General features: G+C 47.4%; 1 protein-coding gene across 2 annotated transcripts in view; it reads left to right on the top strand.

Annotated features, from left to right (window-relative positions):
* Positions 1-23,489, top strand: part of DGKD (diacylglycerol kinase delta) — a 1,999,080-nt gene that overhangs the window by 950,380 nt on the left and 1,025,211 nt on the right. For both annotated transcript variants that reach the window (XM_069617880.1, XM_069617879.1), the window contains exons 11-12: positions 4,677-4,816; positions 16,348-16,423. In XM_069617880.1, the coding sequence (XP_069473981.1) occupies positions 4,677-4,816; positions 16,348-16,423 (216 nt within the window). The remainder of the gene's footprint in view (positions 1-4,676; positions 4,817-16,347; positions 16,424-23,489) is intronic.

Raw genomic sequence — 23,489 nt, 5'->3', positions numbered from 1 at the left:
GACTTGAATCCCAATGCCATCCATTGCCAACCAACCGCTATATAAATAGACAAAGGACTTCAAGAATTGTGACAGCCGACCAGCACAAGACGTAATTCAGCCCGGGAAGTTCAAGGAGAGGACGACAGGGAAGCCCCAAAAGCCTGCTCCCCAAGTCCAGAGATTGGAGAGGGAAATCCTTGATCCGATGGCGTGGGACAAGTCTGAGTCAGAACTGAAAGCTTAAGGGCGGTGGCATGACCCGAAGCAAGTGGACCAAATGGTCGCAGACCAGTGCAGTGACCGCCAGCAAAGCTGCGAAGGAGCGCACAGAGTAGAACAAAACAGCATGAACCAAGACCCGCAGCCCCGCCGAGAGCCGACGAAGAGCTCCCGGGTGTCAGGTCCAGCTTCAGAATTCCTGCAGGAGTGGAGATAGCCCACCAGAACCCCTAAGCGTGCCGGCCCAACAGTCTTTGAGTGACAACTATCAACCTGGCAAACCCAAGTGGAGAAAATAACAAACGCAGGTTGGAATTCCTCACAACTGGATTGTACAGAGGATAACCTAAACGATAATCACAAACGCATTACAAACTTGTCTGCAGCTTCTCCCCCTTTTTCCTGTGTCAAATTTTCCAACCTCCCTTTCATACCGACTGCCTATGGTTAGTTAGCTGATGGGCCCTTTCGATGTTGAAGATTGAAGTGATGCTTGTTCTCTATAAAGGTTTTCAACATTAACTGCTGCTTTGTATCTAAGTGCATAGCTCTCAACCATTTGTCTTGCAAAGGCGGGTGAAATCACCCGATTTTGTTTCTGGCAGGTGAGACGCCCATTGGAATGAATGGGCGTGCAGGAGGCCTGGCGGGTGAGTCAGCCCTTTGCAAGGCGGGTGACACCCGCCAAAAGCGGGTGAGTTGAGAGCTATGTAAGTGCTTTCAGTTTCTTCCAACTTTCAATACAGAAATGCTTCTTTAGCTAAAGTCTCTAAATAAATCCCTAGTTACTTTTTTCTGCTTTTCTGCTGCAGATTCCTTCTTTAAATATTCCATCTTGCAACACTCTTCCTTGTAAAGTTTTCAAATGAGGAAACTTGTCTCTCAACTTCAGCGAAAACGAAAAGTCACTTTCTTTTTAACAATAATGCAGAACGTTGCGTGCCTCCGCACAACACAACGGGGGTTCATGTACACTTTAAAACTAAAATTACTTTGAACAGCTGCTGCATAGACAAAATGAACTCTTTGGTGCAGCCACAATCACTTAGCCGCATGATGTCTTTTGAAATTGACGGATGAAACGCTGGCAGTGTTCCGGCTGAAAATGACGTGACGCGCTTGCACGCTCTACACGTTGGGTTCTTTCCTTTAATGCAATGCCCGTTGGAACAATCCTTGCGCTAACTACAACAGTATGAAAAGCTATGCTCGTTGTTTGATGTTGGAATGCTATTACTGTAAATTACTCAGATTAGTATGTTAGTCAAAGAGAAAGATGCACCGCTGTTTACCCGCTCGCTTGGGTTAATAAGTAGCACGTGGCTAAAATATGCTGAAACCAGCAGTTCAACTCCTTGCCAGATAACGTTACAACTATGTACATCAAATTGTATAAACATTGACAAATTCACTTTCTATTCCTCTTCTTAGAGAAAACGTTTAAACACTAAACTGAGTACTTTACTCTGTCAAACTGAAAGTCTGAAATTAAAAGTTCTTAGCTTCCTTCTTCTGTAGTCGCTGGTTTGACTTCTCTTCTTTCAAGCGACAGCACTGTAGACCCACAAGACTTCTCCTCTGGATTTTAGTCTATGGATAACTCCTTAAGGTGTAAGAAACTATATTTTTAAAAAGGTTAAATGTCTCTGGTTGCTGGAGCTGCAAAAGCCGGGACCTGCTCTGGTGATTACTAGAATGAAAGGCAGTTTAGAATCCTGAAAAGAATTCCAAACTACCTCACACTCAGCCTTAACCAATCAATCTTGCTGCAAAGAGCCTCCATCTTGCCCTGGGGAAACGAAGGCTTCCTGAAGGAGACATTAAGGAAATACCACTGAAACTGATAACCATGCCATTCCCTCAAAGAACTGAACTCCCCGTTAGTTACCTGCCCAAATCTTAGAGAGCCCACTTCTCCAGATATAATGTCTCAAACGTGAATAGTATGGGACCCTGACACCGAGAGGCAGGTAACGGGAGAGAGAAGTCTGGGTGGAGACCAGGTGTGACAGAACTAGTTAAGGAGTACTCGGGAGTCATCTTCCTCAGCACAGTGGTTGGTTGCAAACCACTGCTGAAGCTAAATACAAGAGTGAGTCCCTCGGGAGTCCTCTTCCTTGGCACAGTGGTTGGTTGCAAACAACTGCTGGAGCTAACCACAACAGAGAGTGCCTCGGGAGTCATCTTCCTCTGCACAGTGGTTGGTCGCAGACTACAGCTGAAGTTTACAATACAATAGAGTGCATCTGGAGTCCTCTTCCTCTACTACAGAGGTTGGTCGCAAAAGTATATTGAAAGTCCGTTTTTTCGTGGCAGTACATTGCAGGAGAGTGAACTCAGTCTGCCAAAACCAAGTCACAGAGAAGTACACGCACCCACAAGAAAAGAAGATTACTAACCATCTTCTATGTCACAGTACTTGGGAGGATAGCTCAGGGACAACGTGCTTGCCTTGGAAGCAAGACGACATGGAGCAACAAAGGTTCGATGCCCAGGTCCGCGCTTAGAAACCTCTGGGAATTAAGCGCATTATAAATAAACTATCATCTCATATCATACTTGGCAGGAGAGTACACCAAGTACTCCTTGGGGAAGAAGAGAAACCAAGGTCTGGGACCCCCATCACAGTTGGATCTTTGCTTTGCGAGAAAGGCCAGGGGAAGGTAGACATTCCTGCTAGTGTTGTGTACAGCTAACAAAACATGAGGAAGGCCAGGGGAAGTGAGTCATTCCTCCTGGTCTTCTGAACTGTGGGAGCAAAGCCTGAGAAGGACAGTAGAAGGGAGACATTCCCCCTGGTGTTGTTAACTCTGGGAACAAAGCCTGAGAAGGCCAGGAAAATGGAGTCCTTCGGCTCGCAATTGAACCCGCAAGAAGGATCAAGCAAGTGATCCAGGGGTAGGGAGTCATTGCTCCGGGCATTCAAAGTATTGACCTTTCTGAAGCAGAGTGTTAGAGAATCTTCAACCCTTTTTGTTTGTTTGTGAAGTACTAACACCAGGGCAAGGGAGACATTCCCCCTGGTGGAGAACTTGCAACCGGAACTGTGCCACCTAGTCCAGGAGGGAGGGAGTCATTCTGCTGGGCCAAGAACTTTGGTACAACTGTTTTATAAGTGTACGGCACAGAGATAGGGACATTTTGACACAGGACGGTGGACTTTTTAAGTTGCTCTTACATCTTGACAGACCGATAAGCACTTTAGTTGAGGAAGGGAAACCCCACATAGATATAGGGAGAGATAGGTTTGCTTTTATTTTCATCTCAAATAAGTCTCTAACAATCACTTTGCCACCTGTGTGTCTGTTCCCTCCTTCTGCACCCTTACAGTTCTCACAAGGAGAGTTTACTGTTCCTACCTTGTGCAAGCCACTGCTACTACACCACAGAAACAGACATCCTCTGACACCATCTCCCAGAATCATTGTTACTTTTCTACACCAGCCCCACAATCAGTCCTCTTATTCGTCCTCTGTAACTTACACTACTACACCTTTTACCCACAACAAGTTCTCCTACACCAGTCCCCACAATTAGCACCTTTAACCATCCCCTACAAATCCAGCTCTCTTGCACATTTTCTCACAGTGAACACTCCATCTTTGCCTGCAGGCAGCACTCCTGCACCATACCCAGCACTACTTCACAGCATTCCCCAGATTCGGCGCTACCACCTATCCTGAAGGCCACTGACCTTATCCAGGGTCCCTGCACCGTTTCCCTTTATCAGTCAATACTGGTGCACTATCTGCAAACATTCCCAATACACTATTCCTCAGTCTGCTTTACACCTTCCTATAAATATTGCACAACTGCACCATCCATAGTTGATTTTCCTACACCATACACTACTAGTTATTTTACAAAAAGAACAGCAATTACTCCTACACCTTGTAATGCCAGTACTCATAGACCATGTACAGCCACTGCTCCTGCATCAAGTACAATATCACAATTCACTGCAAGCGCTCCTATACCATACCCTAAAATTGTCCATATAAATATACAGCCAACTCCTTATGCCACATACGTTTACTGCTTGCTCATTTTAAGTCAGTGCTTCACACAATACATAGCCAGTGCTTGTATCATTGTAAAGCTGTCAGCATTATACTGTGTTTATTCATGTTTTCCACACATTACTGAGCCAGTGCTACTATACCATTCGCAGCAGTTGCTTCTGTTCAATAGTCATCTCATTGAACAGAATGTGCTTATATTTTGTCTTGGTGTCTAAACTGTAGATATATTAGGGGGTTTGTACACGTAGCACTTAGTTTTGTTGCAGCTGAGTAATGAGCCATTTTATCCTCCCCATTACTGACCTGCTGCAGTCTCTGTATTTTTATTGGTGATGATATAATTGTCTGTAATGGTGGAAGCGGTGAGTAATATATTATGGTAAGACAATCGTGTGGTTGTTCAGTCTCTTCTCTTCAGCTCATAACAGTATCTCTTATCCTCTCTTTGGATAGTGCCAGCTTGGAGTGTTGCCCTTGGGCACAGGGAATGACCTTGCCCGTGTTCTCGGCTGGGGATCTGCCTGTGATGATGACACTCAACTTCCTCAGATCCTAGAGAAGCTAGAGCGGGCCAGCACCACAATGTTGGATAGGTGAGTGTGACTCAAAAAAGGCTTGTGCTTTCCTTCAACAGTTCCTTCATTTACAACTCAATGTGAATGACAGTTTGAATGGATTGTGTCCTCCCACGTATTCCTCATCTTTTGATAGATATCCTTCCAGCTTCAGCTGCTTTGGAAAAAATGTTTTGCAGAGGGCGCTGTGTGTCGATGCAGTTGATTCGATGTCCCTCAGGGCTCCCATCTCGGAGTCAACATCATCGTCGGTATATATAGCATACGCTGCGCCTGCTGGCTTCAGTGCTGTTTTTTTCGCAATAGCTAACTCTTCGCGAAATACGGCACGTTTCAGGTTTCTGTGAAGAAAAGCTTTGATGAATTCGAGTGCGATGGCCTAGTCTTCGACACCATTAACCCTGAAGACCGGCTTAAAAAAAATGCCACAACTGCAGCGCCAAGATGTCCCTCACGGATCCTCATCGTGTGAGTCTGTGGTGCCTTGGCGTGGTCCATAGGACGGTGGACTGTGAGTCCTGTCAGTCCATTACTGGTAAGGCTCTGAAAGAGTGTAAAGGAAAATTAGGGGCAGGTAGGCCCTCTGCTAAATCCCCACCGATGGCTCGGTCGAAGGAAGAGATTATAAAAGCGTTCTCTCTCCAGGAGTCGATCGCATCATTCCTCGTCCTCTTTGAAGAAGGCGAAGAAAAGGCACTATAGGTCGCCTTCTTCGACTTCATCAGACTCCTCTCCGGATAGAAAGATAACATGCCTGACCAAATCCTCCACCCCAGCCGAGTGGGAAGAATTCAGGCATGAAATGTTAAAAATTGTCAAAAAGGAGGCCTGACCCCCTCGAAAGAGGAAGGATGAAGGTATGCTCCTGTCGTGCAAAAGCCAACAAGGAAAGTTCTAAGGCTAAATCCTGCACGTCCTCGAAACCGGGACGTAGGCCGGAGACCCCTTCGAGAACCCCTGAGGTCTCGACATGACGTGAAATCGTCTAAAACTCAATCGAGTCGAGGGTCAAGCCCTTCAAGAGCTCCATCGAAGCCAAAATTGATGAAGAAATTGACGCTAACGTAGGCACCATTAGCGTCGAGACCCTCAGCGCCAAGGCCGTTGACGCAGTTAGTGTCGAAGCCTTCAGTGCCATCGGGATCGAAGCCAGCAATGCCTTTACTCACTCAAGTTGGAAAATCCTTCAAGCCATTGGCAAAAGATTTTTTAAAGTCTTTATCTTCCATTTATAAGGAATACGAGCCTTCAGACCACGACACTTCACCATTTGGGTTGGAGTTTGGCACACCTAACACCCCGGAAAGTCTATAATTTCATAGGATTCCAGATTAAAGGATATGTATGACAATCTCAAATCTGCTAGTGGTGTGGACACATTAGCTGAACTTTGGCAAGCCAGACCCGGCAGACCATGCAGATGCCTCTTAGGCAGTTTATGGCCAGAGTTATAGACTTTCTGGGATGGGGCAGACCTGCTCCACCATTTGAGCAGTACAACCTGTCAGATATTCTTGATGAAGGTCTACAGAAGGATCCCATTCTCCCATTTCATATTGCAGTTCAAAAAAGGGTTATGGGAAATTGGGAGGTTCCTGGATCAAGCCCAGCAGTGAATAAAAACCTCACCAAGAGGTACAAACCCTCAAGTAGCGACCCTAGCTATCTATCAAAGCACCCCACACCAGAAAGCCTAGTAGCTCTGGCAGCAACGGCTACTTCCAAACAGGCTGCTCATACACGTGACAGGGATGATAAACGTTTCAATGCTTGGGCTAGGAAAGCATGCCGGGAGCATGGCTGTCAAGTCTGCTAACGCCACTTTCGCCTTGGCAAAATTTACATTCGCCCTTTGGGACTGTATAGCTATGGCAGCTGACCATATTCCCGAAGGGGAAGAGAGAGACGGCTTCCTGAATATTATAAGAGACGGTAAGGAGGCTATGTTTGAGTCTCTACAATCAGGACTGGACTCGGCTGATAGTATCAGCAGAGTCATGGCGGTAAGCTCAGTAATACGCAGGTTTGCGTGGTTGAGGAAGTCCGGTTTTGCATCGGACGGGCAATCCAGACTCCTTAACTTGCCCTTTGATGGCACACAGCTGTTTGGCAGCAAGGCTGACAAAAGCCTGGAGAAGCTACAGACCTCAAAGGCAGCAGCCAAATACCTTGGTGCCGCCATCAGACAGCCACAATCCTCTCACCCCAGTGGATCATCTTGGAGGGGTAAGTCCTTTTGCTTCTACTTCTCAGTTGGAAGATCGAGAGGACTGACTAATCAAAGGGGGCCAAAGAAGATTCCCTCGTCGTGGAAGTGGTACAAGCAACAGCTACTTCACCATCAGCTGCTGCTTCAGCCGCCTCAAAGCCTCTCTGAGGCCTTAACCCACAAGAGGCAGACTCTCACAGCATCTGCAAGAATGGCGGGGTATTACTTGATGCGTGGGCATTGGAAACAGTAGCCCAGGGTTACTGCCTCCCCTTTCTACAAAGGCCTCGGGACCATCCACTGGGGAGCCACTCATTCAAAGTTACGAATCCGTTCCTTGTGTAGGACATTTTGAGCCTGCTAGAAAAAGGTGCTATAGAACCAGTACCTGCAACGGAGAAGAACAACGGGTGATACTCTCCTTATTTCGGAATCCCCAAGAAGGACGGAGGATTGAGACCCATCTTGGACTTGTGGTGCTTGAACAAGTTCCTCAGGAAGGACAAGTTCAAAATGGTCACACTTTCTCAGATCCTTCAGGCCCTCCAGCTTCAGGATTGGATGGTGTCATTGGACCTTCAGGATGCTTACTTTTATGTGCCTATCCATCACAAGCACAGGACGTAGCTGAGGTTCGCCTTTGGTGTTTCTCATTATCAGTTTCGAGTACTGCCATTCGGGCTGACCTCTACCCGAATGTTTTCACCAAGCTAATGGTGGTGGTTGCAGCGAGTCTCAGGAGAGGGGGGATTCACATCTACCCCTGCCTGTATGATTAGCTGATCAGGGCAGCTTCCCCCAAACATGCCCTGGAACATCTCAGCATCACCTGCCACTCTCCACAGGCTGGGCTTCTCCCTCAATTACAAAATGTCTCACAGGATACCATCTCAAAGACTCCAATTCATCGGAGCAGTCCTGGATGCATACTTGGTAGAAGCCTTGTATCCAGAGGTGAGGGCTCAACACATTCTGCAGATGGTTTCCAAATTCCAGAGTGCCCAGCGTTGTCTGGCCTTCAACTTTTTGAGGTTGCTTGGCCTCATGGCATTCTGCATTTTCCTGGTGTGAGAGACTCGCCTGAGGATGAGATCCCTCCAATGGCTACTCAGGACACAGTGATCTCAATTCTCGTGCAGGATGAAAGACCTACTTCAAGTACCGATCAGTGTTGCTCAGGATCTCCTGTGGTGAGCCTGCAAGGACAACATTCTGAAGGGAGAACCTTTTTGGCAACCATGGCTAGAGATAACGGTAGTTACCGGCGCCTCACCAATGGGGTGGAGAGCCCACGCCAACGATCTGACAGTCACCGTCGTTGATCTTCTGGAGCTGTGGGCAATCATACTAGCATTGAAGGCCTTTCTTCAAATCTTCCTGCCTCCTGTACGGGGAAAGAATATCCTCATAATGACAGACAACACAGTGGCTATGTACTACCTTAAGAAGAGAGGAGAGGCGTAGGATCACTAGCACTGTGCAGAGAGGAAATGCAGCTCTGGTTCTGGGCAATTCAAGAAGGAATTTTTTTATCAGCAGTTCACCTAGCCATAGAGGAGAACACGGCGGCGGATGCTCTGAGCAGGTAGAGCACAGTCTCTCACAAGTGGAAACTAGCTCAGGAAGTCCTTCAAGAGATCTTCACCCTTTGGCAAACCCCTGAAGGGGATCTGTTTGCTACAAGTGTCAACCGGAAGTGCAAACTGTTATGCTCAAGGGAATTTCCCCCAAGATTAGCTCTAGAGGACGCGTTCGTAGTGGACTGGGAGTTCCCACTCCTGAACGCGTTCCCTCCAGTCCCCGTCATTCGTCACGTGGAGGTTGAGAAAGTTCAGGAAATCCATGATCCTAATTGCATCCGGATTGGGCCAGGAGGACGTAGTACCTGGACCTTCTGGACATGTCCATCTGCCTTCCAATACGTCTTCCACAGAAAGAGGATCTTCTCTCACGAGAGGAGAGTCGGGTTCTCCATCCAGAGGTCAAGACATTCAACCTTCATAAATGGTTTCTGAGAGGTTGAGATAAAAGGATTGTGACCTCCCAGATGATGTAATGAAGATCTTGCTTTCGGCCAGAAGGCCAGCGACAAATTCTTTGTACCGCTGCCGTTGGAATAAGTTCAGCAGCTGGTGCAGGGATAAGAATGTGGATCTCTTTTGATGTGATGCACCTATGTGCTATCACTTTTGTTACGTTTAGCACATCTGGGGCTCCAGATTGGAACAATTAAAGGTTATCTGGCTGCACTTTCAATTTTTAAGCGCTCTTCAGAAAAGTCGTAGTTTAAAATTCCTCTGATTATTCAATTTCTAAAAGGCCTTACTAATGTATTTCCACCAATACCATTCCATGTCCTTATATGTAATCTCAATCTGGTGTTAACATTTCTAACATCCATTCCTTTTCAACCAAGACATTAATGCCCATTAAAACTGTTAACTTTAAAAACTGTCCTGCTAGTAGAAATAACGTCAGCCTGCATGGAAAGCAAGTTACAGGCACTTTTCTGTAAACCCCCATAGACTATTTTCTTTAAAGACAAGGTTGTTCTCAAGGTTAAACCTTCTTTTCTACCAAAAGTAGTCTCCGATTATTTTGCTATCTTTCACCCACCTCCTCATCCTGGAAAGGAGGAGGAAAGATTACATAGGCTGTACCCAAAGAGGGTTCTCAGTTTTTATATCCCAAGAATGTCCAAAATTCGTCAGAATGACCTATTATTAACTGGCTTTACAAATCCTAAATTGGGTCTGGCTGTGACAAAACTGACCCTACCCAGATGTATTATTCTGGCTATTGGGGAATGCTACAGGTTAGCGGGTAAGGACCTGTTGTAAGGTTTGAGAGCCCAATCTACAAGGGGCATGACAACCTCTGCTGCTTTTCAGAGAGGTGTTCCAGTAAAAGATATTACTCCTATGTCCCATCCCCTTTCCTCCATACTGTATGGGCGTCCCCCGCTACGGACGGGAAACTGAACCTTTTTCACCTGAATAAATTGTCTTCCCCTTTAAATTTAGATGCTCGCGGAGGCGCCGCCCTGAGAGCATGCGTTCCCCTGACTCAGCCCCCCCAGCACCACTCCCCAGTCTTCTTTTCCGCGTTGACGGGAACGGACCACTTCACCAGCGCTCCTGGGTTAGGCCTCCGGCCTTGTAATTCCACATGCTCTTCCCCGAAAACGTTCTATTTTTTCTTCCCTCTCTGTTTTCTCCTAGATTGTCAGAGAAGACTCTGTCCTCTGGTGCCATGCTCCTCCCCGGCGCTTCTCGACGATGGCGGGTTTTAGCAGGTGTCTGGCCTGCGAGGGTTCCTTCCCGACGTCGTATCCCCACGCGCTCTGCGTCCGGTGCCTTGACCACGGCTGGGTCGGATGTTCCGCGTGCCCCACGTTGACTCTGCAAACTCTCAAGAATCACTTTGCCAGGTGGCGGGAGCTGTTCGAGAGATCACCTCCAGAGGACCTCAAAACTTGCATGAGGAGGAAGACCAGGGCCAAAGTAGGTGCCCTGTTCTCCGCCACACCCCACAAGGGCGACTCCTTCCCAGGGAAGCGCCAGAGTGGGAGGCGCCTTCCAGGTCCTGAAACAAGCAAGGCCAGCAAGGAGATTGTGGCTTCCCAGAGCTACCGGCCAACAGGCCGAGGGGTCCCAAGACTCTCCTAGTCCTACTGCTGAGGGGCCCTAAGGCTCTTGTACCGAGGACCTGCCTGAGGGGCTTTGCTCTACTACCGGGACCACTCCTGAGGGAGCGCCTACACGCAGCCCTACCAGCGTCATGGCTGAGGACACTCAGATTCCCAGGTCTACACCTGAAGTGCAGGGAAGGTCTGAGCCTTCTTTTTTAAGCATACAGTTGGAGACTGGGCCCGGCTCTTCAAGCACCGCGCAGCAGGCAAGACTAACTCCAGCCACGGTTATGAAGAACTATTGCATACATGATCTATAGTATGTCTAATTTAGAAAGTGGCAAGACCCCTTCCCTTTTTCTTTGTCTCCTGGCTGTGCCACACACGAGACACAAAATGAGGAGGCTTCAGCTACATTTCTCGGCCTCTCAGAATCATGAGACAGGCTCCCAGGCAGCCCTAGTCAGCATACAACAGCACCTATTTATTTATTCATTTATTTATTTATTAGGTGCTGAAAGCTTGGAGGCATCAGAGCGCCATAACACAAAAAACTTATAACATGAAATACAAAAGGAAACAACACACCTTCATCACAATAAATATAAAATGACAACATTCATCAAGTACATCCTTCTCAACGAGGGATACAAGCCTTCAGGCTAGTCCACTATAAGTTTCAGATTTGATGATCCTCTAGGCACATAGTTGCAGTTACTAAAGTAACTTGGTAGATTGCTAAACCCTATTTTCCTGAGTGCACCACTTGTCTATTTCCAACCTCTGTAGATTTTTTAAATCTGTGTCTAACCACCCCAGGGCCAGTTTGTTGACAAAGCCAGGACAAGACCTTGTTCCTTAATGGATCTCTGGGTTCTTTCCCAGTTGGCTTTTCAATTATGGTAATAATGAAATTCCTTTTGTCCATGACAAAGTTTCGTATGATCTTGTCCCTGGGCCATGGCATTGAAGACTTCCTTACCCAAGAGTTTTTTTAAATAGAGATGTTGCTACCTTTCACAGGGCAGCCCACTTTACCAGGATCTAGTATGGACTTCCCGGGGTCCACCAGTGAAGGAAGGTGTGGATAACTCAACCTTTCATCTACTCCAGAAAGAGCAGCGTCAAGCCTCACTGAAGTTTCAAAACCAATGATAGGAGCCAAGTCATTGGATGTTAATTGTGTAATAGGTGGGGCCCGATCTCCATCCCTCGATGGAGGAACAGGCCGGGCAGAAATATCAGAAATGGCCAAATATTGTTGCATCAGTTGAATGGTTATGGGGTCCGTTTTGCAAGATTTTTCCACCTTCACAGTGTGATCATTCCCCACACAGTTATCCAAGGAGTCCATCCAATTACTAAAATCATCAATGTTTTGGCACAAATTTAATTAATTATAATGGTCTTTACCACGATCCATTGGTCTGGGGTGATCTGCTCATGGGATTTGTCCTCCGAGTTCGCCGTTACTATAAACCTGGGTGTTTCCCCTAGATTGAATAGAAGATTAGCAGAGATGGTAGCCACATCAATTAGGGGGGGTCATGGTGGATGTATCAGCAGACAGGGGATTTGCATGCTTTTTACAATGTCCTTTTTCCCTTTTTTCTTCCCCTTACACTTACTTCCCCAAACAGGAAATGGAAACGCTTATGGGAGTATTCCCATTACTTACGGAGGAGCGTTTCAACAGGGAACCAGTGTGGTTAAGACAAGAACGGAAACTCGCCGCCGACGCAGATGCCCCCTCTGGATGCAACACTCCACACTCAGCCCAGTCCTAAAGGCGTCCTGAGTGCGTCCACGGCTGTCTCTGTCTGCCAGCAGCAGCACACGTTCCTGCCCTGCTCATGCCATACTCGCTCTGGGATTAAAGGAAGGAGCCCACCGGTGGGAGGGGTGAAGGAATGGAGCATCAAGCTGCACTGCACCTAGAGTGTCAGCTGCCTCTGACGCTCCAGTTGAGTCTAATCAGTGAGGTACAGGTTGACCTACACCCGGATCTGGAGTGGTGGAGTGCAGAAAACAACCTGGTAGAGGGCAGACCGTTCAGGCAACCCTTTCTGGAGATCACCATTACCACAGACTTGTCCCTGGAGGGATGGGGGGGACTATGCTGGGCATTCACAGTGTCCTTGGCGTTTGGTCACGGCAGGAACAGCTTGAACACATCAACTGTCTCGAGATGATGGCTATTGGGCTGGCCCTCAGGGCGTTCCTTCCCATTATTAGCAGCAGGGCTGTCTGCATACAGACAGACGGCTCCACCTGTATGTATTACATCAACAAGCATACAGGTACCAGGTCCTCTCCGCTCTGCAGGCTGTCCATCGACATTTGGGAGTGGGCACTGATGAACAACATTTGTCAGCAGTCCATCTTCCGGGGAATCCAACTTGGATGCGGACAGGCTCAGCAGGCTGGGGATCGACAACTATGAGTGGCATTTGAACGAGGAGGTACTGTGGGATCTTCGACATGTGGGGTCACCCTCAGGTATACCTATTCGCGACTATGAGCAACAGGGGAGATGACATCTGTTTGCATCATGGATGGGGCAAGGCAGAGGATCGGTGGGGGATGCATTGCAGATTCCGTGGGACAATATGAATGCATACGCCTTTACCCCCCACGCCCCACTCCACTGATTCACAGGGTCATCTGCAAGCTCCGGGAGTCACGAGTCCTTCGGCTCATCCTGATAGCACACTGGTGGCCGGTGAGACCTTAGTTCTCAGAACTTCTCAGTCTGACAGAGCGGCCCCCGGTACGCCTACTGTTGGGACCTGCCCACTTACTATCCCAACAGGGGGGCACAATGGTTCACCCCACTCTGCAGAAGTTAGCCCTGGCAGCTTGGTTGCTGAACAGATCACTCTGAAGCATTTGCACTTGTCACAGGACAATCTGGCTATCATACAGGGGGCAAGAAGCGACTCTACCACGAGTCAATACAGGAGCAAGTGGATGAGGTTCTGTCACTGGGCCAAGACCAACAAGATTTACACCCTGGCGTGCTCACTGGACAATGTGCTGTACTTGTCGGCGCATCAGGCCCATTCAGGTGTGCAGGTTGGCACCTGCTGTACATATCTTGCGGCCATAGGGGCATACAAGAACTCTGGAGACAACATTTTCTCCTTCCCCAATCCAGTGATTAAAAAGCATTTGGCAGGTCTGACCAGATTATATTCTCCAGTCAAACCTCCACATCCGATATGGGACCTTAACATCGTGCTGGGCGCCCTCGCACACAAACCATTCGAGCCCATGGCATCAGCGGACATCAGGCTGGTCACTATCAAGACCGCCCTACTGTTGCACTTACATCTGCACACTGGATCAGTGAGATTCAGGCCCTGGTGGCCTCAGAGCCATAAACAACATTTTACTCGGACAAGGTGGTGCTCAGGATGCACCCTGCATTTTCCTCTTCCACATTAATGAGTAGATATTACTCTCAACATTCTTTGCAGATCCAAAGGATGAGGCTCAAAAGGTATTGCACTGTCTGAATGTCAGGCGCGCTCTAAGGTTTTACCTGGACAGGAAGAAGAGCTTCTGTAAATCGGATACCTTGTTCATCACCTTTGTTGGGTCAAAACCAGGCTGTCAAGCCTCCAAGGCTTCCATAGCAAGGTGGATGGTGATTGCCATCAAGGAGGTGTATGAAGGGCAGCACAGGCCTTCGCCAGCAAACATGCATGCCCACGCCATCAGAGCCAAGGCTATGGCTGTAGCTTTCCAAAGACACATCCCATGGCAGACGATCAGCAAAGCGGCTACTTGGTCTTCTAAATCGCCCTTTTGCAAGCTTGGATGCCAACGCCAGGTCGGATGCAGCATTTGGCCAGGCAGTTTTGAAGAACTTGGTTTCTTAGAGGGGCAACTCTCCTCCCCATGGCTGCATTCAGTTGTAATTGCCCATACAGTATGGAAGAAAGGGCACAGGACATACGAGTAATTATAAGTTACTCACTGTAGTGACTAACGCATACCTAGTCCATAGTCCCCTTTCCTCCATACGTCCCTTCATCCTCCCCCGTAACCAACTTGTGTCATTAGGCAATTGTAATATGGTTGACGCATCAAAAGGGGACTGAGTGGCGGCACCGGGGGCAGAGTCGGGGGAGCCCATGCTCCAAGGGCCGCAGCCCTACGGCATCTAAATTTAAAGGGGAAAATAATTTAGTCTGGTGAAAAAGTTTCCGTTTTCCGTCCGGACGTCCATACAGTATCGAGGAAAGGGGACTATGGACTAGGAGTACGTTAGTCACTACTTTGAGTAATTTATAATATGTGCAGCGGCCACTTGGTCGTCTGTTCACACTTTTGTGAAACATTACTGCCTGGATTCATCTTCCAGTCAAGAAGGACAATTTGGGAAGGCAGTCCTTCATTCAGACCATGATAACATTTAAGGATGGAATAAAATTCATACTCCAACCAACACAATTATTACTGCTTTCGGTGTCTATCATAAGATGATTAATACATGCGAGGACACAATCCATTCGAAGAACAAGTTACTTACCTGTGGTAACGTTCTTTTGATTGGATGTTCCTCCCACACATTCCTCATTGCCCCTCCCAGCTGACCCCACTGTAGAATTTACGTGTCTTTACACTTTACTCTTTCTTGGAGCCTATGGTCTATGGTATGCCTTGTAATTCCTCTACGGGGGCAGGGGGAGGCTGAACTGAAGCCAATGGGCGCTGCATGTGCTACTTATAATAATGATGATGTCGACTATCGAACGGAGGCCCTCGAGGCACATCGATTCGCGAGACAACACACAGCGCCCTCTGTCGAGAAAAATGTTCCGAAGCAGCCAATGCTGGAAACATATCAAAAGATAAGGAATACGTGGGAGGAACATCCAATCGAAAGAATGTTACCACGGGTAAGTAACATGTTCTTCTGTGTCAATAGTTCCTAATGCAAACATTAAACAAGCAATAACAATGCCAGTAGTTTGGGCGTTTGTATAAGCATGGGAAAAGGAACTTACCAGGCACTGCTGTAGTTGGTATTAACTGGCCATTGATGGTAGCAGGTGCAAAATGGTGCGAGTACCTCGGCATCTAATAGCAGTGCCTGTCAATTGCCTAATACTTATACGCAACCCAAAACTGTTGGCTTTGCCAAAGCTTGTTTTTAGCAGGACTTCAGTGAAAGACATGTATAGTGCTTATAAATCGAGTGGTTGTAGGCAGACCTGGTTAAGACATTTTTACTTCATTAAAGCGAGTTAAGAGTTCCCATGAAGAGGTGTTTTGGATGGGGAGGGGCAGGAACTGGATGGGAATGGCCCGAGGGATTAGCATAACCATGGGTGGGCAAATAACTAAACAACATCTCCGAGCAGTCTGCCCCTACTAATAAGCCATTTCTCCCTATCTGTACTCTTATGCAATAGTGTTGGCTTATAGGTGGCGCAAACGTCCCCTAATAGCCCATACTAAAAATGTGCTTTTTCTATCTTTACTTGTAGTAGTAATTGGCTCTGTACGTTCCATTTTCTAGTTAAATTAAATCTTGCATCTATGTGTAAGCTACGCATGTGTTGTTAATGCATGCCTACTTTGAAGCGCTTAAATGATTTCAAGTTAAGGGATCTTAGGAAGAAAGGCATTTCTTGTACAGAATAAATGTTCAAGCCCGCCCCCCCCCAAGGTCACCTTGTCCTCTTTCATTCATATCAGGTGGAGCATCATGGTGTATGAGACTAAGCTGCCACAACAGTTATCTTCTGGGAGCGAAGACTCCGAGGATTCCGAGGTAAGTAAGCAAGCATGAGATGTCATCCTGAAACAGATCATGGGGCTCATTACGAGCATGGCGGTCCAGAAACAAGGGTGCCGGTAGCAAGGTATTGGCACCCTTTCTGAACTGGCATACTCTGACAGTGCCGGTAAATTCCACGGATCCCCCGGCAGACCTGCCGGGAATCCTGGCCCCTGCCAGCATTGTCTTTACTGAAGCACCAGCACTGTTAGCAACAGTCCCAGTGCTTTAGTGTCCCCACTCCCGTGGAGTCCAAAGGCACTCCAAGGGAATGAAGAAATACCGATTCAACCGATTGACATCCCGGTCTGCTACCACTTGTAATATCCCAGTGGTACAGGGATATCAGGCGGCTGAAATGGTGTTACAAGGTCGGCGGCAACCCGCTGGTTTCACTGGCGGGTTACCCCCGACCTCGTATGTCTTTCTTCATATAAGCAATAAGAAGAGTGTAGCAAGAACATGCACTTTAGCTCTTACCTTTGGATCATGGACACCTGTTATAGCATGCATATATGCATAATTGTGTAATGTTTGTCTACAACTCCTCAGTATGATCGTGTGTCAACCAGGACGATATTATTCGAGCATGCATTATTCGAAAATTATAAAGGCAGAGTTCTTTTCTGTTGGTGTTTTATTTAAGACACATTTGCAGTTGTTCATATCCTTCATAAAATCTTCCTTATTTTTTAAGAAACCCCTATGTCGCATCGGAAAGGTATTCAATGTTTTGATATTTTTCCCAGTTTTTGAATGTAACATAGTTAAATTGCTAACACTTAAATTCCATGGAATCTGGAAACTTCAAAATCTTGATTAAAGGTCTGGTGAGACCGAGAGCAGCAAAGGTTTAGGAATGTACAAATGTAAAAGCACCTCTTTACTACTCAAGTGTGATAACCTAACCAATTAATTCATAATTGACTAAATGAGGATGCTGCTGTTTCCGTGTTATCTTTTTGATTGTTCTGTTAAGAAAGATATTTCTTTATGCAACATTGCCATCTACTTCATTTTCTGGCTAACTTTATTTTGGGGGCACTTATCATCATCATCATCATTACATTTATTTGGATTAAATAATCCCAAAAATGTACAACAGAAAAATATTCAAAATGCCAAACATACATCTTGGATAATTATCAACAGTCTGCAATGTTAGAATAGGTAACCTATTTTGTTTAGGGGTTGGATATCTCTGGCACATCTACGCTACATGCCAATGCTTCTTGCATCGGGCTCATTGTAGCAGTCGCGGAAAGGTGATCAAGCAGCCGGACAGTGAGGAGGAGGACTTTGTTGTAAGACGAGAAAAGATAATTGAAACATTATTTCAGAGGGCCCCCGTGCGGGTGATGCTCTTCAAGGGTGCCACCTGCATGGGAGGGGTCATACAGACCCTCTCCCAACAGTGACTCACACAGGGCGCAGGCCTGAGGCCCCACAAGGGACTTTCACCTTACCCCGGACTATGCCTGGGAAGTTTGGAGACCTCTGCAGCACGACCTCGCAAACGGTACCCTGTGACTGTGTCAGGAGCACTGGACATGAGAGGGAGGTATCTCCTATATGGAGAAGCAGGCTTAGACGAGGAGCACGGAAGGGGAAAAGAGCCTTACCCCAGGTAAGTAAGAGACCCCGTACCTTTGAAAACACTGACCACGGGAGGGACAGAGTTCCTACAAGGAAGGGAGCACCTAAGGAGGGACAGGTGCCCTGCACCTGTGACCTCATCACAGAGCATGAGAGGAGCTTCGGTCCTACCCAGAGCGGTTGACCCGAAACAGGCAATTGCCCACAACCCGCAGGCGACACAGGCTTCCACATCAGAATAAACAAGACGTGTCCAACCCCTAAACAAAATAAACAAAATTTGTATGGGTCTGTGAAGGAAAAACTCTGGGGCACTCGCGGCACCGGTCGAACCGATTGGGCATGTGCTGTGGAGGCAAGAAAATGTTTTCCAGCGCAGTTGCTCAGTCGATGCTCTGTCCCTGTCCGACACAGAGAATGAGCACGGCAAATGAAGGAGGTAACGTACAGGGAGCGCCCATGCTAAAAGATTCTAAGGCTGCTTTGCAACATGCTCCAGTCCCGTCCCAGTTCCGAGGAGGGAGGATCCATGATTCAGGAGGAAAAGGGACGGGGGATTTAAGAGTACTAAAATCACCCAATATGATCATTATTAAAAACAATTGCTATCATCTTTCCAGGGATCACTAAACATTCTTCGTATTCCCATGGCCACACTAAAAGGTTGTTCTAATCCTCAATGGCGGATTTAAAAAAGAATTGCCTTGGCTACAATCATTCCCAGGACCAATTTTAAAAATGGGAAGGCTGTGTGACACTGTGAATAATTGAAGCAGCCACAGTATTGCCTTATTCCCAATTAATTGCTAAGCCGAATCATAATGTACAGCTCAGTTGGGTGCTGATTTCGCAAGGCGTGCAACACTTTGATAAAATCTCTTCTGTCCTTTGAACCAACTCATGGGCTTCAAAAACTCATGTATCAATTCCAATATGGCCCATAGTCCAAGATTTAGCTTGGACTATACATGGGGCACTTGCCAATCCTTAAGGCTATCTGTGCAGAGGGACTCTGTACTCCTTTTATGTCTTTTTTAGCACTACTACCCTTAAGGAGAGTAGTAAAGAGCAACATAGCGTTGTCATTTTTTTGGAGTATGGGTATTTTCCTAAATGAAGGCCAGACCGGCTGATGCAGTATGGGTGTTTTCCTAAATGAAGGCCAGACTGGTTGGTGGCAGTGGTAGCACTATTTTTTACCTTATTGGCGCACTCCTGTGTACCTTTTATTTTGCCCGCTAGCTAGCTATTTGTTTAAGCCCTGTATTTGTTATTCCCTTTGGTTCACTGCCCTTTTGTCCATCATCCTCCCATGGAGAGTTAGGATGTGGTCATATATGGGGATCCTCTTTGTGGGTTCTGTCCAGAGCATGGGAAGTAGCCTTTCGTGTTGATGGAACTGGCTTTGGCTAGGAACAAGGCTGCAGCCACCTCAGTGCTTATCCTGAACCTTGGTTGGAGCCATGAACAGTTAAGTTTAACTTTCTGTCATGTAGATGCACCAATTAGATTTTCAATATATTTCAGGGAATATTTCCAAAGTGAAAAAAGGGCTGTCGTTTTAAGAAGATGAATTAATATTTTTACATCCAATTATTATAGAAAAAAATGATATCCAGTTCTTACAATAGATCAGTTAATTTTGAAGATCGAATTAGGTTGAACAATTCACTTGATAAAAATCCATTCGATATACAATTCATACAATAATTACATTTATCATAAAACTCAAACTTGAGCAAAAATTCATTTGATAGAAATCAATGAACTTCCAAAGGTCTAATGTGTATTAATTTCCTAGGTACACTTTCTCCCCCGTGTCCCCACTACCACCCGTACCCACACCGCCCAATCCCTCCATGCCCCGTAACTATCAGAAACATATATATATATATATATATATATATATATATATATATATATGTATATATTTCTGAGGCTTGTGAAATCTGCTTAGATCACATGCTGTGCATAGGCCGACATCTAGTGGAAGTTGCGGAGCATTACAGTTTGTTTTTCGAAACTCGAAAATGGGCGTCGACACAGGGCGTGCTAGTAATACTATCCCTAGTGTGACGTCCACTGTACCCATGATCCCTCACGTGTCTAGGACCCTGAGATTGTTTTTTCCGCCATACTGGTCGGAAGCATTCTGCAGAGTTCCCTGGCATTAGCCATACTTTGAAAAATATTGTTATATTTCCCCTTTTCTCCACCCCAACGCAGAGACACCGAAATTCAACACTCGACGCCGAACCGTAGAAGAAATCAACCGTCGAGAGCTTCACGACGGAGTGGGCTTAGGAAGGCCTCTGGCCTCGGAAGGCCTCTGGCCTCGGCCCTACAAGTAGGGAGAGTGGGGGGTGGACATACTCTACACTCTTATATACATTCTTAGATATTCCTACATTTACCAGCCCGCTGCCTCAAGGTGCGTATGGAGGGTACCCCTTTCCAATTTTGCCCAAAGTGCAACCGCAAGTATCCTTGAGTTGACAGACACGCCACGTGCAATCTCTGCTTGCCAAGGGATCACCCCGAGGCAAATTGCAGAGTGTGTAGTAGGTTCAAACCTAAAACACTAAAAGACCGTTCCACCAAGCGTTGGGCCCACCACGCCAGGCGTCAAGAGGCCATGGCCGCGGAGCGTGCCTTCAGCGACGGCAGCAACGCCGTACTTTCGGACGGCGAGGGCAACACGGCGTCGAAAGACAGCCAGGTGCAGGTCCCCGACCTCGGAAGGTCGTCCGGCAGGGTGGCTATGGGGAAGACCCCCGGCGACGTAAGCGCAACCCACAGCACTTCCAAACGCATGAAGTCCCACCGAGACTCGACGCGCACGTCGAGCTCTCGGAAAGAGGCACATAGGGAACGGTCCGAATCGGCGTCCTCTGGGCGTTCTCGATCTAGATCGCCGCATGACTCCAGGCAATCATCCACTATTGCCAAGAGTGCCTAGCTCCCCAAGGTAACCGAGGTTCGATCGTCGGAAGACAAAGCCAACCTCTTTCCCCAGACCGCACTCCAGGAGTCGGCTCCAGCAGCCCAAGTAATGCCTATTCCTGGATCCCAACCTACACGATTGAAGGATAGTTACCACCACTACCGAAGCTCGACGCCAGGCGTTGAAAATCTCCAAAGGCCCAAAGAAGCAGGGTAAACACTCTTCCAGGCACAGGGAGGGGGGGGAACAACAGAGGAAGCAGTCTCAGCCTACTTCCACACCGCAAAAACATTCCACTCCACTCAAACAGACAGACAGGTCTCACACCTCTATTATAGAAGAGACAGGGAAACTCTCCCCAGGAAGAGTCATTCCCAGTTCAAGAGAGTGGTCTAGTGAGGACATAGATAGGGTCATGTCAAGAATGTCATCATTGGCAGATTTCTATGCCAAAAATCCTGAACATTTTCTCACTTATAACCCCGACGGGTCAGCACCCTCAGGCTCCAAAGATCCAATCCCCCCCAAGTAAAAAGTCCCGGTTCGAAACAACACGGTCTTCAGATCCCTTCCACATACACCCTTATCCTTTGTGAGGATACAGATTTGGGCATGTTGGAAGAACAGACTGGGACGGGCTACTATGGGGACAATGAGAAACAAGAGAAGGAAGAGGACGACCCAGAAACATACAGGGTAGATTCCCCGGTAGATAAAGAACCACCGGTTACCGACTCCCCTGTCGACAACCAGCCCCTCCTAAATGAAGTCCTATCTCGAGCAGCAAACCACTTCCACATTGACACCCAGGGTGCTCAAGAGGAAAGAGATTTTGCCGAAGAGTTGGTGGGAGAGAGGAGACCTGTTGCGCAGGCCATCCCTATCCTTAAATCGATCCAAAGAAGAATAGACCCTTCACTGGTAAACCCCAACCTCACAAGGGCAGTCAACCCCAGGATTGAGAAGCTTTTCAGGGCAGCCCAATCAGACCCACTGTATATAAGAGGGCATCTGAAACCGGACTCCCTAGTCGTTACAAACACCCGCAAGAGGGCAGGAACACCCTTATCATCAGAAGCTCCTCCCGACAAGGAGAGCAAGAAAATGTATGGCTTCGGCAGAAAGGTTGCCTCCACTTCCGCCTACCAAGCAAGAATCGCCAACTCCACCACCCTGCTGGCGAGTTATAACTGCCACCAATGGGAGGAAGTCGCGGCACTCATAGATTCTGCCCCAGAACCCCCAAAGAGCCAATTGGCACGAGTCTCAGCGGAAGGAAGAGCCGTATCCGGTTGCATTTTAAAGGCAACCTTTGATGCCGCCGATAACGCTGGTAGATTGATAGCAGAGGGTACTGTTATCAAGAGACCTGCTTGGTTACGGCAGTCTGGATTCAAGGCCGAAACCCAAGCATCATTGTTAGACAAACCGGTGGAGCCAGATCTATTGTTCGGTAAGGCGGTCGAGGACACGCTGAAAAATGCCAAGGACGAGTATGAAACACTCAAGTCCCTAGGTCAACTAACCACTAAGCCCCCAAATCAAAGGAGTAATGGCAATTTTCGCCGCACACGCAGACAAAATTCCCAAAGAGGGTCAAGCTATTCCCAGGGCCAGGGTACACTGTGGAACAATAACCAACAGTCTACCCAAGGTTATAGCAGGGGAATAAGAGAGGACGGGGTAAAGGTAGAGGCGGCCCCAGTAGAGGCGGCACGCCTCCACCAAAACAGTGACGCTCCGCTCATGGTCCCTTCTCACGCATCCCCAGTAGGAGGACGCATTTCCAACTTCACCCAAGCTTGGGAATGGATCACATCAGACAGATGGGTGCTGTCCACAGTGTCCGCAGGATACTGCATAGAACTGTTAGAGCGTCCCCGAAACCACCCTCCACGACAAAGAACACATTCTTTGGACCACCAAAGAATCCTCCTCGAGGAGATCGTCAATCTGCTAGCAAAGGACGCGATCGAACTCGTCCCGGGACACCAGGTAAACAAGGGTATTTATTCAACTTACTTCCTTGTACCAAAGAAAGATTTAACAATGCGCCCAGTATTAGACTTACGGCCTGCAAACAAATATGTCAAACCCAAAATGTTTCACATGACAACTCTCCAAGAGGTAATCCCTCTCCTAAAAAAGGGGGACAACATGGCAACATTGGACATGAAAGATGCCTATTTTCATATTTCCATGTTCCCAGCACACAGAAAGTACTTGCGGTTCAAAGTGGACAGTCGGCACTACCAGTTCAAAGTACTGCTCTTCGGAATAGCTTCAGCTCCAAGGGTATTCACCAAGGTACTGGCGGTGGCGGCAGCACACCTATGCAGGGAGGCAATCCCGGTGTACCCTTACCTGGACGACTGGCTCATCACGGGGGAAACCCCAGTGATTTGCAGAACAAACATTCAAAGAACTATCGACCTCCTCTTCGAATTGGGTTTCTCAATAAACGAGAAAAAGTCAAGTCTGGTGCCAAGCACCTCCAAACAGTTCCTAGGAGCTATCCTA

This window comes from Ambystoma mexicanum, chromosome 10 (genome assembly GCF_040938575.1).
Source record: "Ambystoma mexicanum isolate Mex_15411 chromosome 10, UKY_AmexF1_1, whole genome shotgun sequence".
In the NCBI taxonomy this organism is placed as follows: domain Eukaryota; kingdom Metazoa; phylum Chordata; class Amphibia; order Caudata; family Ambystomatidae; genus Ambystoma; species Ambystoma mexicanum.
Note: the sequence above shows the minus strand (reverse complement) of the source record. Positions and strands in the feature narration are given on the sequence as shown.